Source organism: Myotis lucifugus, unplaced genomic scaffold (assembly GCF_000147115.1).
Source record: "Myotis lucifugus unplaced genomic scaffold, Myoluc2.0 scaffold_697, whole genome shotgun sequence".
Taxonomy (NCBI): domain Eukaryota; kingdom Metazoa; phylum Chordata; class Mammalia; order Chiroptera; family Vespertilionidae; genus Myotis; species Myotis lucifugus.
The window spans coordinates 67217-83784 of NW_005871745.1; the positions used below are offsets into that span (position 1 = coordinate 67217).

General features: G+C 48.7%; 1 protein-coding gene across 2 annotated transcripts in view; it reads left to right on the top strand.

Annotated features, from left to right (window-relative positions):
- The first annotated feature begins 9215 nt into the window (after positions 1-9215).
- LOC102424057 (DLA class II histocompatibility antigen, DR-1 beta chain-like) overlaps positions 9216-16568 on the top strand; it is a 34701-nt gene continuing 27348 nt past the window's right edge. For both annotated transcript variants that reach the window (XM_023746572.1, XM_006105574.3), the window contains exons 1-2: positions 9216-9379; positions 14724-14993. In XM_023746572.1, the coding sequence (XP_023602340.1) occupies positions 9268-9379; positions 14724-14993 (382 nt within the window). In that variant the 5' untranslated portion in view covers positions 9216-9267. The remainder of the gene's footprint in view (positions 9380-14723; positions 14994-16568) is intronic.

Genomic DNA, 16568 nt, shown 5'->3' on the forward strand with positions numbered 1-16568 from the left:
CCACTGGCTCTGCCCCTGATCAGGTGGGGGGGGCTGCTTGGGGGCGAGGCCAGCTGGAGAGAGGGGCTGCCTATCGGAGTGGGGGGTGCTACGGGAGGTTGCAGGGGGCTGATCGGGGCCCTGATTGGGCTGGTTGACCACTGCAGTGCACGTCATAGCAACTAGTCGTTCCGGTTGTTCCTGTTGTTTGGCCTTCCAGTTGCTTGGCTTTTATATATATATATGGATTTATCATATACCATAAAAGGGTAATATGTAAATCGACCGAACGGCAGAACAACAGGTCCCTATGATGCACACTGACCACCAGTTGAATATTCCCCGAGGTCTCCCGGACGTTGAGAAGGTGCAGGAACCCCCCCGCCCCCCAAGTGCACAAATTTCGTGCACCAGGCCTCTAGTTTTGAATAAAAGAAACAACATTCTGGGCACAGACCTGGAATGACTAGGCAGTGGCTAGTGGAACACAAAGTAGAATTTTGAAAAATAACCTGGCCACTATTTGTATTGGATTCTTCTCCAGGACACGGTTACCACAGGCCTGGGTCAGAGAGAAGGAAGGGAAACCCCTGCTGACAGCACCAGTGGGCGGGCCTGTGAGCTCCCTCTGCTGCTCTCCCTGGGCCCCTCCCTGCACACACTCTGGTTCTAAAGCTCGCGCTGGGCTGAGGGTTATGAAGCGCAGATCAGTGAGGTCAGGGAATGGACTTCAGAAGCTGAGGAAGCCCTGCCAACCGGCTTCGTGGAAAGACGGGTCCATCCAACGTCCCTGCAGGAGGACATCGCTGCATCTCACCGGGCAGGGCTGCCGGCCGTGCCAAGCGCTAGCGTGGCCTGTCCGTGGCACGGCCTTCCCTCACGGATACGTGTCTTTCATGGTAAGAAGACCTTGGGCCTGTCTGCCCAATTCCCCCTTAACTATAGGGACCAATAACCTGCTTCTCACTTTCAGTTCCAAATTAGCGGTGGGAGCTTTCTGAAAATGATGAGAATGTTCTGAGACAACTCAGACAAGAGGCAGACACTCCATGCTGCCTGTGGCTTGCTGGTCATGAAATGCCCATTTCCCAGGTGTATTGCAACCTTTCAGGCTCAGCACATGTGAGTCCATGGTGTGACACGGGCAGGACTCAAGACCGTGTGTGATGCTGCAAATGGCAAGCTGCTGTTGTTCCACAAAAATCTGTGCTCTGGCCCAGCCAGCATGGCTCAGTGGTTGAGCATCAACCTATGAATAAGGAGGTCACAGTTCAAACCCCAGTCAAGGCACATTCCCTGGTTGGGGAGGCATGTAGGAGGCAGCCGATCCATGATACTCTCTCATCATTGATGTTTTTCACTCTCTCCCTCTCCCTTCCTCTCTGACATCAATAAAAAAAACTTTTTTAAATCTGTGCTTCTGATTTTACTCATTTCTTCCCAAGATGTTGTGATTTGTTTTCCTTAAACAGAAAGCTGTGGCCCCAAGCCTGAAGACCAGAGACTGTACAACTCCTGAACTGACAACCACTTTCTCCCAGAAACCAAGTCAACAGCCTTTCCCTAGGACAGACCCCAAGTTTCCTGGGGAGCAGAGCAGGGCTGCCTCCCCTCCTGCTCAGTGGGAGGTCCGGCCTGGAGCCACCTGCAGGACTGACCCTGGGGTCAGCTGCTACGTTGCTTTACCTGAACTCTCCTTCTATTGAATCAGCTCTGAAGAAAAGTGTGAGATAGAGGATATTAAAAGGAGCAGGTTTTGTCACACATAACTGTGTACAGCATACAGAATTTAAGTCAGAGTTGTTGATACATTCTTTTTTTAAATTGATTTTAGAGAGAGGAAGGGACAGGGAGAGAGAGAGGGAGAAATTCTGATGTGAGAGAAAAACATTATCTGTCGCCTCTTGTACACATCGGACCAGGAACTGAACCGGAAACCTCGGCATGTGCCCTGACAGGGAATCAAACCGGCCACCTTTCAGTGCACAGTATGATGTTCAACCACTGACCCACACAAGGCAGGGCGTTCCATGTTTTTTAAAAATAAATTGCTGTGATTTGTAAATTATATGTCAAATTTTATAAACATGTTTTGATATGTTCTCTTTGACCATATCTCAGTGTATTCTTCATATAGAATTGCTGTGTTTGCCATTTTTTTAAATCCAAATCTAAGGTGGACTTTAGCTAGGCTTCCCCAGATTGTCAAACATCACGATTAGGGAATTTTGAATAAGTTATGATTGTCTGTTTGCTAAATTAAAAGTGATATTCCCCTAGTTGCCTCTGTACAGCTGCCCACAGCACTGAATTCCCACTGGGGTCTAGGGACAGAGTTTGTTCTCAAATCCAGAAATAGGAGTGACTTCTTCCCAACCTCGCCAAGGATATCTGACTTTTCCACGTTAACAGAAACATATTTTCCCAAAGTAAGTGAGACACACTTTCTGGTCTGATTTCAGGGGGTGTAATTTGCACTTAACATGCTGAAAATCCTGAAATCCTGATGAGAACAGTAGGTTGGGTTTAGGAATTGGGGGCACTGCTGTCTGTAAGAAGGGGAAGGTGTGTGTGGGAGCTCTGGGTGTGGTTACATAAGATAAATACAAAGCTTGTCATTTCCAGAGAAGGGGACAATGGTGAGGAGGGCATCTTGTCCAGGAACTGGAATTGCTCCGCTGCAGCCACCTCAGTTTATGGGAAATGCGGTCACTCACTGAGATGAGTAGCTTGTGGGTGGCACATCTGTGCGTGAGGGAGGGGAGTGCTTTCCCTGGAGGAACAGTCCCTTCAGAAGGTGAATGCGAGGTGGTGGGTGCAGTGGCTGAGCGTGTGGGTCTGAACCACATCGCTGGGCTCAACCTGGAGGGCACCTTTACTGCCTTGTGTCCTCGCGAAGGTCCTTCAACAGCCATCACTCTATTCTCTCCAACTGTAGGGATGAAGAGCACTTAGCTCACTGAGATGATGTGAGAATTAAACAAAAATCTGATGCAAAGAAAGTCCCCATATAATCCTGGCTACAGAGTAAAATGCTCAAAATTGCTCAATAAATTTTACTCACTTTGTATATTGAGGTATAATTGACATATGGCATTATATTAGTGTCACATAAAGATTGGATATCCTAATCTACACTAATAAAAGAGAAAGATGCAAATTGACCATACCCCCAAACGCTTCCCATTGGCTAATCAGCAGGATATGCAAATTAACTGCCAACCTAGATGGAGGCCGGCAGCCAGGCAGCAGAAGCAAACGGGAGGCTTGCTTGCTCCAGTGTTGGAGGAAACCAACGTTTCCGGCCTGGGGCAGCCCAGCTCTGAGCTCCGGATGCAACAATGTTGCAATTATAGAAGCTAAACAAAGCCCAGATAGCTGCTTTCAGCTGGCAGCCGGCTCAGAGCTTAGAGCACCAGTGATGGCAACAGAGTTTCAATTATAGAATCTAAACAAAGCCCAGATAACCTGCTTTCAGCAGCCGAGGCCTCAAGCTGGAGCTGGGCCTCAGAGCTAAAGCTGGCTCTCAGCTCCAGTGACAGCCATAGAAGGTAAATAAATCCCAGAATTAAAAAAAAAGAAAAAAAGGAGAGGTTGGGAGCTTCAGTCACCCACCAGCCTGAAAACGGCCCTCAGCCCCTCATCCAGACTGGCCAGGCACACCAGTGGGGACCCCCACCCTAAAGGGGGTGCGGGAAGCCTAAAAACAGCCCTCCGCCCCTCACCTAGACTGGCCAGGCACCCCAGTGGGGACCGCCCCCAGAAGCCTCAGCAGCCGGTCTTGCCTTACGGCCTGGGAACCACCCATCAGCAGTCCAGGCTGCAAGGTAAGGCCCGCCCCCAGCAGCCTCAGCAGCCAGTCTTGCCTTGGGGCCTGGGAACTTCAAATCAGCAGGTCGGGGCTCCAAGGCAAGGCCCTCCCCCAGCAGCGGGTCTTGCCTTGGGGCCTGGGAACCTCCCATCAGTGGGTCCAGGCTGCAAAGCAAGGCCTTCCCCCAGAAGCCCCAGATACTTTATAAATAGAAGGATCCCTTTTTGAACCAATCTGTTTAGATTCATTAGTAAAACAGTATGGAACTAATGAAATACAGTGATAAGAATCAGGAAGTGTGACACTGATGGTTCTGGGCATGTGAAGGGTGAGGGACAGAAGGTTACACACGGTCTTCCCTTCAGTTCTGCTGGAGAGATGAGCTCTGAGGGCCAGAGCTGCTCCATGCCCAGAGGAGGTGGGTGTGGTCAATGGCTCTGTTACAGAACTTCTTGCCAAGCAGAGACCTTACCTGACCCACAGGAACCTTTTACTCCAGAAAACAGAAACAGCCAGTTCCCAATGTGCATGGGAAAACCAGTGTACGGGGGAGGTGGGCGAGGGGAGCAGTGCAGAGCTGTGAGGCAGCTAGAGTGGGAGTGGAAATGCCATGAACTGTCCACAGTCCTGGCTGTGCCCAGGCACTGGCTGAGGGATTAGGGCTGATTCTCTCCGGAAGGGAATATTCCATGGGTGAAAGATTTACAGGCTCAGGGTGGGCCGTGTGTTAGTTTGGGGCAAATCCCTCAGCATTCCTGCTGCCAAGCCCTCAAAGGAATGAGGCAGAGGCACCCCTCACCCCCAAGACCCCTTCATGGACATTTTAGCATCTACGTGATTTTTAATCCCTTCAGGGAGACTTTCTATCCTGCAGTCCCATCCCACCCCACTGTTGCTGTTTGTCTGCCAGCTGGGTGGAGGATCAAGGGGAAAGGGGGTTAATACTCACTGAAAGACTACTGATCCTACCGGGAAACCAACCTATTTACTGCACTGTTGTAAATATCATACCCTCTATATCCTGTATATTGGCTTCTTTTAAATAAATTGAAATGTCTTAGAAAAAAAGGAAAAAAAAGGCAAGGCAGGGCGGGACCCAGAAGACCCAGAAGCCGCCTGATATGGTAGTAACTCTATCAGTAAGCACTCTGAAAGTCAGTGGCATAAATGCACCAATTAAAGGACAGATTATGAGGGTGAATCAAAAACAAAACCCACTTTAAATATAAAGACACATATCGATTAAAAGTAAATGAATTAAGCTGCAGCCTGTTTTGCTCAGTGGATAGAGCATTAGCCTGTGGACTGAAGGGTCCCAGGTTCGATTCCAGTCAAGGGCATGTACCTCAGTTGCTGGCTTGATCCCCAGTCCCTATCAAAGCATGTGCAGGAGGCAACCAATCAATGTGTCTCTCCCTTTCCCTTCACTCTCTCTAAAATTCAATGGGAAAATATCCTTGGGTGAAGATTAACAAAAACAAAGTAAATGGATTAAGTAACATTAAAGAGATTATAAGAAAAATATATTCCAAATTCTGTTAGTTGTATAATGGTTATGTTTAAATTATTAACACCTAAGAAATTGGGTGAATGGTACATATAATATGCTGTAGTATTTTATAGTTTTTTTTAGATGTATGATATTATTTCAAATTAAAATATTAAAAAATTTAAAAATTAATAAAATATTAATTGAAATGTATCTGCATTACATGAAAAATCTCCTAATTGCTTCTAGCATAATTTTTTAAATTGCACTAAAATTTACAAGGGTTCAATTAAAAAATATCTTAATTCTAAATGATATAATAGAAAATATATAATAGTGGAGTTATAAGCACTTATCTGAAAATACAAATTTAAAGAAGTGAATTTAAAGAAGGGATTAGCCAAAGAAAATATATGCACAACCCATGGACACAGATAACAATATGGTGATGGCCAGAGAGAAGTGGGGGGCAAGAGCTGGGTAGAGGGGGCAAAAGGGGGGAAATAGGGACATCCTATATAATAATAATAAAAGGCTAATATGCACATTGACTGAACAGCAGAATGACCGGTTGCTATGATGCACACTGGCCACCAGGGGGCAGATGTTCAATGCAGGAGCTGCCCCCTGGTGGTCAGTGCACTTCCATATGGGGAGTGCCACTCAGCCAGAAGCTGGCTCATGGCTGGCCAGCGCAGTGGTGGTGCCAGGAGCCTCTCCCACCTCCGCGGCAGCACTAAGAATGTCCAACTAACGGTTTAAACCTGATCCCTTGGGGGCCTAAGCCTTTAGTCGGACATCCCCAAGGGCTTCCTGGCTGCTAGAAAGATGTCTGACTGCAAGCTTAGGCATGATCCCCTAGGGAGTGGGCCTAAGTCGAAAGGTGGACATCCCCCAAGGGGTCCTGGACTGTGAATGGGTGCAGGCTGGGCTGAGGGACCCCCCTACAGAGTGCACAAATTTTTGTGCACCGGGCCTCTAGTATATATAGAAAGCCAGGGCCCTCATGACCAGATGGACAACCGAACAGTAACTGTAAGAACCACACAGCAGCTGCATTGGGCGACCAGGTCATCAGAGGGGTTAGTGAGAGACAACCCAATGACTGAACAAGCAGGCTGTATTGGGCGACAAGACCACCAGGGGGGTTAGTGAGGGACAACCAAAGGACTGACCATCAGGTTGCATGCAGTGACCAGGCCGGCAGGGGGGTTAGTGAGGGACTACCAAAGGACTGACCAGCAGGCTGCGTGGTGCCAACAAGCCAGCGAGGGGGCAGTTAGGGGCCACCAGGTCTGCTGGGAGGGCAATTGGGGGTGACCTGGCCAGCAGGAGGGCAGTTGGGGGTGATCAGGCCAGCAGGCAGTGGTGCTTAGGGGTGATCAGGCTGGTGGGGGGGGCAGTTTGGGGTGATCAGGTAGGCAGGCAGGCAAGCGGTTAGGAGCAGGCAGTCCCGGATTGTGAGAGGGATGTCTGACAGTCAGCTTAGGCGCAATCCCTGGAATTAGGCCTAAATTGGCAGTCAGACATCCCCCGAGGGATCCCAGATTGGAGAGGGTGCAGGCTGGGCTGACTGAATACCCTCCCCCCATGCATGAATTTTGTGCACCGGGACTCTAGTTTGTATATATTGGAAATGAACACCACAGTAAATCTAGGGAACATTTATACCACACATAGTGACTAAACTCTTTCTAGTAATGAGAACATTTAAGACAGTGGTTCCAACATGGAGCACATGCCACACAGGGGAGAAATTTGATTTTTAAGGGCAGAAATTTGAGAATGAGTTATTAACAGTTAATTTTTTTATTTTTCATGGTTCTAGGGGCGTCATGTACAGTATATAAATGTATATTGTGACATATTTATGCATTTCAGTTGTCTACTAGCATTATGTTTTGAAACCTTACTTGCTGTTTTTTCATATCACTTCATATTATTTTTTAAAACAATTTCTTAGTGATTTTTCCCTCAGTACTTCAACTGTCCTTTCATGCTTTTATTTTTCTCTTTCATGGATGCCATGTTATTTGGAAGCTTGTTTAGACCAAATTAACGGCCTTTTAGGCTTCCTCCACATGAATAGGAGCTCACTTTTTGAATAATAGGAATCCTATGTCATGAGGGAGGCGGCATCAGGGTTTTAGAGAAGCTTAGGTGGGGCATGGCCAAAAAAAGGAGGGAAAACCACTGCTTTAAGATCTACCCTCATAGCTGTGCATTACATCCTGGTGACTTGTGTATTTCTTAGCTGGAAGTTTGTGCCTTTTGACCATCTTCCTCTATTTCACCCCCTCAACTGCAGTCCTTTCGCTGCAGCATGGTCAGTATCCTGTCACCAGACACACGCAGGCACGTGGAGGACTGTGCGTCAGAACTGGGGCGTGAGAATTAACATGGGACTTCAATGGACAGCTGTCCTTTCAAGTCCACTGAGGATCTGAGAGGTACATGTATGTTAGTATAACGCGTACTGATTATCTAACGTAGAACTAGATGCTCTAAATCACATGATGACATCAAAGGATGTACTTCCTAGTCTCCCATTGAGTTCCACTTCCTGAGCACTCTGTAATAATTTCATTAGCAAAGCCTTCTTCTACCTTTTCCTAGAATAAAGCAAGAGCAGTTGACTGAATAAGAGGACATGCCCCCAAGAAAATGAGAAAATTCTAATGGGGACCAGGAGTAAAGAACTGAATGCTTTTCACATGAAACACTAGCTGTTCTAACGCAGAGCTGCTGGGCCAAAGGCTGGCTTTGAGTCCTTCTCAGTCTCCCAGTCCCTTGCGCACTTTGGTTTGGACAGTTGGCTGATCACGCTGGTGGGGTAAGTGCTGTCCAAAGGCAAGTTCCCTCCATCCCACACAGATCGCCTCCTCTAGCCCCTTTCTCCAGTGTGTTCCAGAGGGGCCCTGAGCTCAGTGATAGCACCAGGAGAGAAACCTGAAAAACCTTTCACTCAGGATAATTATTGAATAACTTTCATTTTCCTTCAGTGAGTGACATTCCTCCCTGTAAAGAGTCACCGGTTATACTCTCCAATCAGCAGCTACCAGCCTGACATGTCATCAGTTACCAGGGGAAGCTGCTCCTTGAGGTGTCCCCAGAATCACAGCCTTTCCCAGTATTGAAACACCTGAAAGATCACAGTGGCTTTAACTGTGAGAGGCTAAGTCATTTCCCCAAATCTGCAACACTAAGTTGTGGTACAACAGGGAAATAAGCCCCTCAGAGAAAGACAAGTATCACATGATCTCACTCATATGTGGAATCTGATGAACAAAATAAACTGATGAACAAAATAGATCCAGAGATGTAGAAGCACCGAGGGAAGGTAGGGGACGGTGGGTGGGTGTGAAGAGATCAACCGAAGAACTTGTACATGTGTATGCATAACACAGGGACACAGACAATAGGGTGCTGAAGGCCTGGGGTCCGGGTGGGGGCGGGGGAGGGGTAGAAAAAGTCAATGGGGCAAAAGGGGACATATGTAATACTTTCAACAATAAAGAATTTTTTAAAAGAACAAAATGGAAGGCCTCCTAACTTGCAATCACCTCCCTCATCCTCTCAGCTCCCAGCACACTCACTCATCCATTTGCAAAACAGCTCTGTCTGCAGTGAGAGAGACCAATGCTCCCAAAGGCTCCGACTTGTGTGCTCATCACTGACCAGCGCAGAGCTGCCTCACAATAGGGCCCAATACCATGTTTCTGAAACAACCAGATCTTTAAAGCACTAAATCAAAGCAATGTTTTTAATGGAGGAAATTCTAAGTTCCAGAAGAGCACCTTCCCACTGAATCTCTGACCAGCAACTGATGATGCTGTTCATCTCTGATGCTGGTTGGTTCTCAGTACTGAGATGACCCAATCCAGGAACAAAGAAATGAGTTCCTCAGTTGGTGTTTTGGGGGATGTCCATGGAGAAGGGTCACAGTCCTCACTGAGTGAGACCCCCCTGCTCCCTGCCCCTGTCCTCTATGAGCTCCAGCATGGTGTGTCTGTGGTTCCCCAGAGGCTCCTGGATGGACTCTCTGAAGGTGATGCTGATGGCACTGAGCCCTCTCCTTGCTCAGGCCAGGGACACCCCATGTAAGTGCACCTTGGGGGTGAGCTGTTGTGGGGGAGGAAGAAAGGAAATTAGCTTTGTCACTGTGCCCAGGCCATGCCCATTAGAAAATGGTGGCATTTTCCTCAGTGGCCACCTGCCTTTATCATATGGATCCCGATTCTTTCCACCACAAAAGGGGCTGGTGTTCGTCACTACAAGATATACAAGGGGCCTTGTGTATCTCAGCCATTTCTTCTCACCTCGCCTCCAGTCAAATCTCCCCAGTCTCCTGTCACCTTTCATCAGAGTCTAGAGAGGACTGAGAAATAATGATCTCAGGCTAATTCCCACACATTGCTCCATTTATTGTATTGAGTTATCCCCAAAGAAAAGTTTCTCTGGCATTTTATGGGGAGTCAAAGGAATTAGAGGGTCTCTCTTTGAGGACCCTGTGTTCTGTCCTCAGCAGAATCTGTGATGTTGGTGCCTCTCCCTACTATGTGAGATGTATCCAGGGGCCTCCCCACCATCTCCTTTCCTTTCTCCCTGAACCCCATAGGAAAGAAAAAATTCAGAGCAATAATTGCTTTTAAAAAATACCCCAGGGTTATGGGACAGAGAGCATGGATTCACCTGACATAAGTTCAAGTGCTGAGGAAGTGACACTTAAGACCTGGATAATGAGATATGCCACCTTGAGAAGGTCTAGGGACAGGTGTCCCAGGGAGAGGGAGAGGGAGAGGCCACAGTGTGGGAACGTGTTTGCTGTGTTGAAGGCGCAGGAAGAAGCCTAGCGAGGCTGCAGCAGGCAAGCAAGTTGGGGAATGACATTGACATAGGAAGAGGCTGGGGAAGATGGGAGACAAATCATATTGGGCCCTGATGGGCAGGTAAGAAGTTTGAATTTTATCTGAAGATACATGGGAATTGCTGAGGGTTACAGGAGAGTCCACGTATATTTACTAAAAACAATAACCCCAGCAACCAGGGGGGATTGGATTGCTGGGTTCACAAGAGGAGTCGGGGGCCCTTGAGGAGCATGGAAGAGCGCCCAGGTGACGGGCTTGGGCTTCAGTTAGTGTGTGCGGCAAAGGCAGTGGGAAAGGGGAAGTGAGCAGATCTGGGGGAAATATTTCCACAACTTGTTCTGGATGAAATGGGGGAGGAGTCAAAATCCCTAAGGATTTTATCTTGAATAATTTGAATAAACTTGGTGGAGCTGTGTATTGAGGAAGGAAAGACTGTGTAAGAAGTAATCTGAAGCGGGTGGTTAGGAATGAAAGTTTTGTGTAAGTTTCAAATGATTTTAACATTTATGTGGAGCTGTCAAGTGGTCAGTTGCATACAGGAGCCTGGAATAAATGGCCGGCCAGGGCAGGGGTGTATGTGTTGGTGTCATTGACACCTGTGCTGTGTTAAACTCCAGGGAAGTGAAAGAGAGAAAGAGAGAGAGAGAGAGAGAGAGAGAGAGAGAGAGAGAGAGAGAAGGAGAGAGAGAACAAGAAGATGTTAGGGCTGAGCCCAGAGGACCAAGGGCCAATGAGAGCAGAGGAGACTGAGAAGGGGTGCAGTGTGTTGAGGAAAACCAAGAGAAGGTGATGTAGGGCGGTGAGGAGAAGTAGATTTTTCCAGGAGGGAGGGGCAGGTGTGATGAGAACCACTAGGAGGCAGGGAAATGAGAACATGCAGAGCAGTGAGCACTGGGTTTGGTGGACGTGAAGTTCACAGTCAGTGAATATATGAGACAGAAACTGATTAGACCATTTGAAGGGAGGACAGGAGCTGAAGACATGAGGGAAGATTACAGGTGCCTCTGAGCAGCGACCTCAGGGAGACTGTGCGCTGGGCTCAGGGAGTCAGCTGGACCTAAAGCATAAGAACAAAAGAGCCTGAAGAGAAGCTGGGGGTCATGAGAACCAGAGATGCTCAGTCATCAGCAAGGAGCCACGGGAGTGACCTTGAAGGCAGAGGTGACTGGTTATGAAAGCCACCAATTCCACAGCCACCGTTTATTAGTGACCCACAGCAGACAGTCACCACCTGGGGATGAGGGTGGAGTCATGGACAAGACAAATCTGGTCCCTGTGGCATGGAGCAGCGTCACATGGGCAGTTACTGTGCACCAGGCCTCCATTTGAGTGTGTGACTCTCATAACCACCCTGTCTGACCTGCAGCAATTACAACTGTAATCACCCATGGAATCTGATTCAGAGAATTTAAGCAACTTACCCAGACTCACATGGTTAGTTGTAGAACCAGGTGACATAGTCTAAGTCTCAGTATCTAGAAAGTCCTCTCTTCTACCTCAGCACAGTCCTTTCATAGTAGGTGCGTGTATATATCCTGTTATTATACAGAGACCGATGTTTCTGTCCTTGTGTTCAAAATGATATTTAGTGATAAAATTGATTAAAGACAATTGCCAAATGTTGATAAAGACATTATTTTCTCTAGAAAGTTAAGGAATAGAAAGATCTCATGACCCTGCATTTTATAAGAATTAAAATAGCAAGTTATTTATTGATTGCTTATATGATCCGCAATAGGAATAATCAATATTTAATCACACACTTAACAATATCCTGTGAGAACTACAGTATCATTAAATCTATTTTAGAGATAAAGAAAAAGGCCCATGGGGGTTAAAATCTGACCCAGTGAGAGAGCTAATATTCTAATTTAGGTTCCTCATTCTAGAGCCTGGGCTTCCACCCCCACTGTGAACAGGGGCTTGGCTGGGTCTGACTTGCTGCTGAGATTTCTGATGTTCCCATGTGCCAGCGTGTGTCTCAGGGTTGGGGGCAGCAGGTGCAAGGGCTGCTAGTTCCAATATTAGGAGGAATTTACATCCATTTTGCATTTACACCTTGAAAAGTTCCATATGGGCTCACACTATGTGCAGACTGTCGTGGGCACGTGAGGAACACAAGGGAGTTTAAGAGCCCTCCTCCCTCTCAGATTTGATCAGTGGGTGGGCTTGTGTTGCCAAAGGCAATACAGGATGCCCGATTTAAGGCGAATTTCAGAGAAACAACAATTATTTACCTGAAATTCCAATGTAACTGGGAGTCATATATATTTATTTGCTTTATCTTTAAGTTGGGCCTATGAGCATGGCCTGATAATGCTAACCGAACAGGCTACAGTGAACAGCAACTCCACACATGTTTATTTTTCAGCTTCTCATGTGTCAGGAAGGTGCTAGAGAATTTGTGAAAAGTTACATAGACCGAGTCTGAGCAGAGTGCCCTCCCCTCTGCCATCACTTCCACGTGAAGGTGTCCATCTAAAGCTGGGACCTGCTCCTGTTTGTAATCTGTCTATGTGAGGGGGTCATCTCAGCTGCTCCCCTTCTGAGGGACCTGCCTGTAGAAATGAGAGTCCACATCTGGCCAAGGCTGGTAACCTGATGCCTCCTGTTATTACTGGGAGCAGGAGGCAGTTAGAAAGTGAATTAGTTGGGACTTTTAACAGGAATCAAATGGCAGTGGCTGTAGCTGCTCCTATGGACAAGCAGTGGGTCAGTGGCCAGGAGATTAAGAAAGAAGACGATGTGGAGGACAAATGATGACTCGGTGACTGGGTGGCAAGGCAAAGAAACAGGTAGATCTTCGTCCTGAACAAGTTAATTTTCCTGAAAAAATAGTCTGCACTGGGACCAGATCCCTAAAGAACATACATGTCATATAGACCAAGTGTTTCCACAGACAAAATATTGGCTAAATTTTTATTGTCACTCTCAGCTGCTGCATAATCAACAGTGGTTTTTTCACCCCAGACTTTTCAGATGGTTCACCACCCCTTTCCCTTCTTCCCAGCCCTGGGACGTCTGCAATATGTAAAGCCATGTCTGGCTGTCACACAGGGGTTTCTCTGACAGCTGGTGGGGATGCTGAGTTCAGCCCACTGTGTATAGAACACCCACCCCAACCTCACAGAATCATCTGGTCCAAACGTCAATAGTGCTGAGGGTGAGAACACTGCTGGACACTGGCTGTTTCTGAAAATTCTAGACTCACACTTTATATACACACTCACCTTCCAATGCAGCTCTGCATGGTTTATTAAGAAAAAAAATTAGACAGTTACATAAATTCACCACTTTCTCGTTGAACCCACTCAATCACTTAAAGTTTAAAACCTTCCTTTTTACTTTGCCTTCTGTGATGTTTGTGAAAACGCCATGAGTTGTGGTCACTCATCTCTGCTGACCTCCCGCGTCTCTCCTCCATGAGTCGTGCATCGTGGGGAGCCCCCTGTCCTCAGTCAGGGCCTCCCATTTCTGCAGGGACTGTCTCCGCACCAGCGATGGTATCAGAGCTTCCATCCACCACCTGCTTTAACCACAGGTGTGTTCTGGTTCTCTGCGCTTCCTGGGTTGGACATGCAGGAAAGAGAGGGCGCCCTATGGGGATTAGGGTGTAACCCCTGAACCTCTCAGTGCTCTCCCTTACATGCAGCAGAAGCCCCCTAACTCACCCCCAGGCTCTCAGCACCCGCCTCCTCCAGGCTCCTGTCCCCTCCCTCCCACTGTCTGGGCTCAGAGCCTGTTCTCTGGGTTCCCAGGAGGCACATGGGTTCTCTCAGGCTTTGCAGGTGGCATTGCCTTCACCTGAGATGTGCCCCCTCCCCCACATACAGCGACCTTCCCCCACATCCTGTCACTCAGAGGCCCTGGCCCCGCCCCTGATGGGACTTGGACCCTGTGGTCCCTGCTCCAGGCGCCCCTTTCCTTCCATCTCCCTCCTGTGTGGATGTGCCTGTGGTTGGGTGTGATGGGCACTTTGGTGAATTTTTTTTTTTATTGCTTAAAGTATTACAAAGAGTATTATATATGTGTCCTTTTTTTCCCCTGCCCTTGACAATCCCCTGGCCTCCCCTACACCCCAGTGTCTTATGTCCATTGGTTATGCTTATATGCATGCATACAAGTCCTTGGGTTGATCTCTTACACCCCTCCCTCCTGCCCCCCAACCCTCCCTGGCCTTCCCGCTGCAGCGGAGGGCGATGCCCCTTTTCCTGCCTGGGTCCCGGGCAGCTGGGGCCTGGCACGAGGTCCCCTGCCCAGGGGGTGACAGGAGGAGGCGGGTGTGGGGAAGGGAGAGTCTGGGGGTGAGGAGGGGGGGGCGTCTAGGAGGAGGCGTTTGATGGCACAAGTTCTTGGCCCAGCCCTGGAGCCCAGAGCCCACGGGGCAGCCCAGTGGGTCCCAGAGGCTGAGGGTCCAGGGTCTCCCTTGCCCTGCGGCCTCCCAGCCCCAGAGGAGGGGCCCCTGAGCGCTAGCAGTGGGGGTGCCGGGTCCTGTGTCCCCACCTCCTGGCGCCCCGCACAGGGCTTCGCAGCCATCCTGTCTCGCCAGCATGATGGGTCCTTCCTGTCCCCGCAGCGCATTTCCTGGTGCAGTTTAAGTTCGAGTGTCAGTTCTCCAATGGGATGGAGCGGGTGCGGTTCCTGGAGAGACACATCTACAACGGGCAGGAGGCCCTGCGCTTCGACAGCGATGTGGGGGAGTACCGCGCGGTGACCGAGCTGGGGCGGCTGGAAGCAGAGCACAGGAACAGTCAGGAGGGCGAACTGGAGGATGAGCGGGCCGCGGTGGACACGTACTGCAGACACAACTATGGGGCGTCTGAGGGATTCCTGGTGCAGCGGCAAAGTGAGTGCTGGGGCGGGGGAGGGGGTGGGAGTGGTGGTGTGGGCAGGGGGTGCGCACACAGGGCTGTGAGGAGCACCCATGAGGGTCATGAGGGCGGCTGTGGGGACCCTGAGGGCCTGTCCTGTGTAGGGCGTTTCCGGGGGTGCCCAGTCCTGTCCAGTCGGGGGAGGGTTTGGGGAGCAGCGGGGAGGGAGGGGGAGGTGGGAGGAGGGAGTCGGTCTGTCTTGGCCAAACTACCCCCAACCCTGAGCCCTGGAATAGGGGTGCTGGGTGCACAAGCCTGTCCCTGGGCGGAGGGTCAGGCTGGGTGTGAGGGGCGGGGCCTCCGAGGCACCTCTGGCCTCTCTGAGCTCCTTTCAGGTCTCAGTGTCTTGTTCCCCCCTCAGTGCCCCTGTGTTTACAGAGGGGGTGATGGGGAGCCAGGTTCTAATTGTAATTTGTTACTTAACACACTGATGTCACATCTACACAGGCTGACAGCATTTAAGTAATTATGTTAACTTTTTAGAGTTGAGACAATTTACCTCACATTGTATTTTGTTAAATATTTTTTCAATTTTGCCAAATACTGACTTGAAAATTTGTTTTTTATATTTAATTTATCCTTCTTTGATTTCTAAGGTTCTTGAACATTTTTCACGTATGTGTTGGCTAATGGCTGTTCCTGCTCCAAGAATAGTCTATTGCCCCTCTTCCCTGGGGTCCGGGCCTTTTTCTCAGGGATTTTCCAGGTTCTCTAGGCAGCAAGAGGGACACTTGGCTAACATTTGATTCTGCATTTTCACTTGCTCCTGCCTTGTGTTTTCATTCTGTTTTATTTCTTTCCATGTTAAGAATTTAAACATCTTTAAGGTAATGAAATGCACTCAGAAGTTGCTAGGAATGATTTACCATCAATCTTAAATCTACCCTTTTGTGGTCCAGTAAAAATGTTTCCCCCAAGTTTCTTCTCCTGCTCCTTGTGCTCGTCCTTCTCCTCTTCCTGTTCTTCCTCCTCCTCCTCCCCTTTCTCCTCCTCTTTCTCCTCCAAATCTGTATTTATTGGGCCTGGTCTCAGCAGGAAACACTCGTATTAATGAGTTCCAGACCCTACTCTAAGCTCAAATGTCAAATTGAAAAGAGAGACAATTATAAGATGACAACAATCCCAATAACAGGTCGGGTTCTTTTGAGAAGGAGCGGGTTGCTCAGTGAGCGTCACTATGAGTGTTATAATGATGCTGCCCTGCTCCTCCCTCTCCCTCAGGACTCAGCCCCGGAGCTAGGGTGTCACCGTCCTTCCTGCTTCCAGGGGGACCATCTCTGTGTTCTCGGGTGTGATCGCATTCCCAGGACTTCACACCCTGAGTCCCCATCTCCCCAAGCTGTTCCCCAGTTTCTCCCTCTGCTTTCCTTATCTTCTCTCTCCATATGTGATAGACAGCTGACATACAGTGGTGGCTGTGTTCCAGCCGCTGTTGTACATATTTTAGGCCCATTGGTCCTCACATGTCCTTAAGCGGTGAGTTAGCATTATCACCCCCTTTGCAGGTGAGGAGCTGAGCAGAGAGGATCTCCCAGGATCACCCAGTAAGA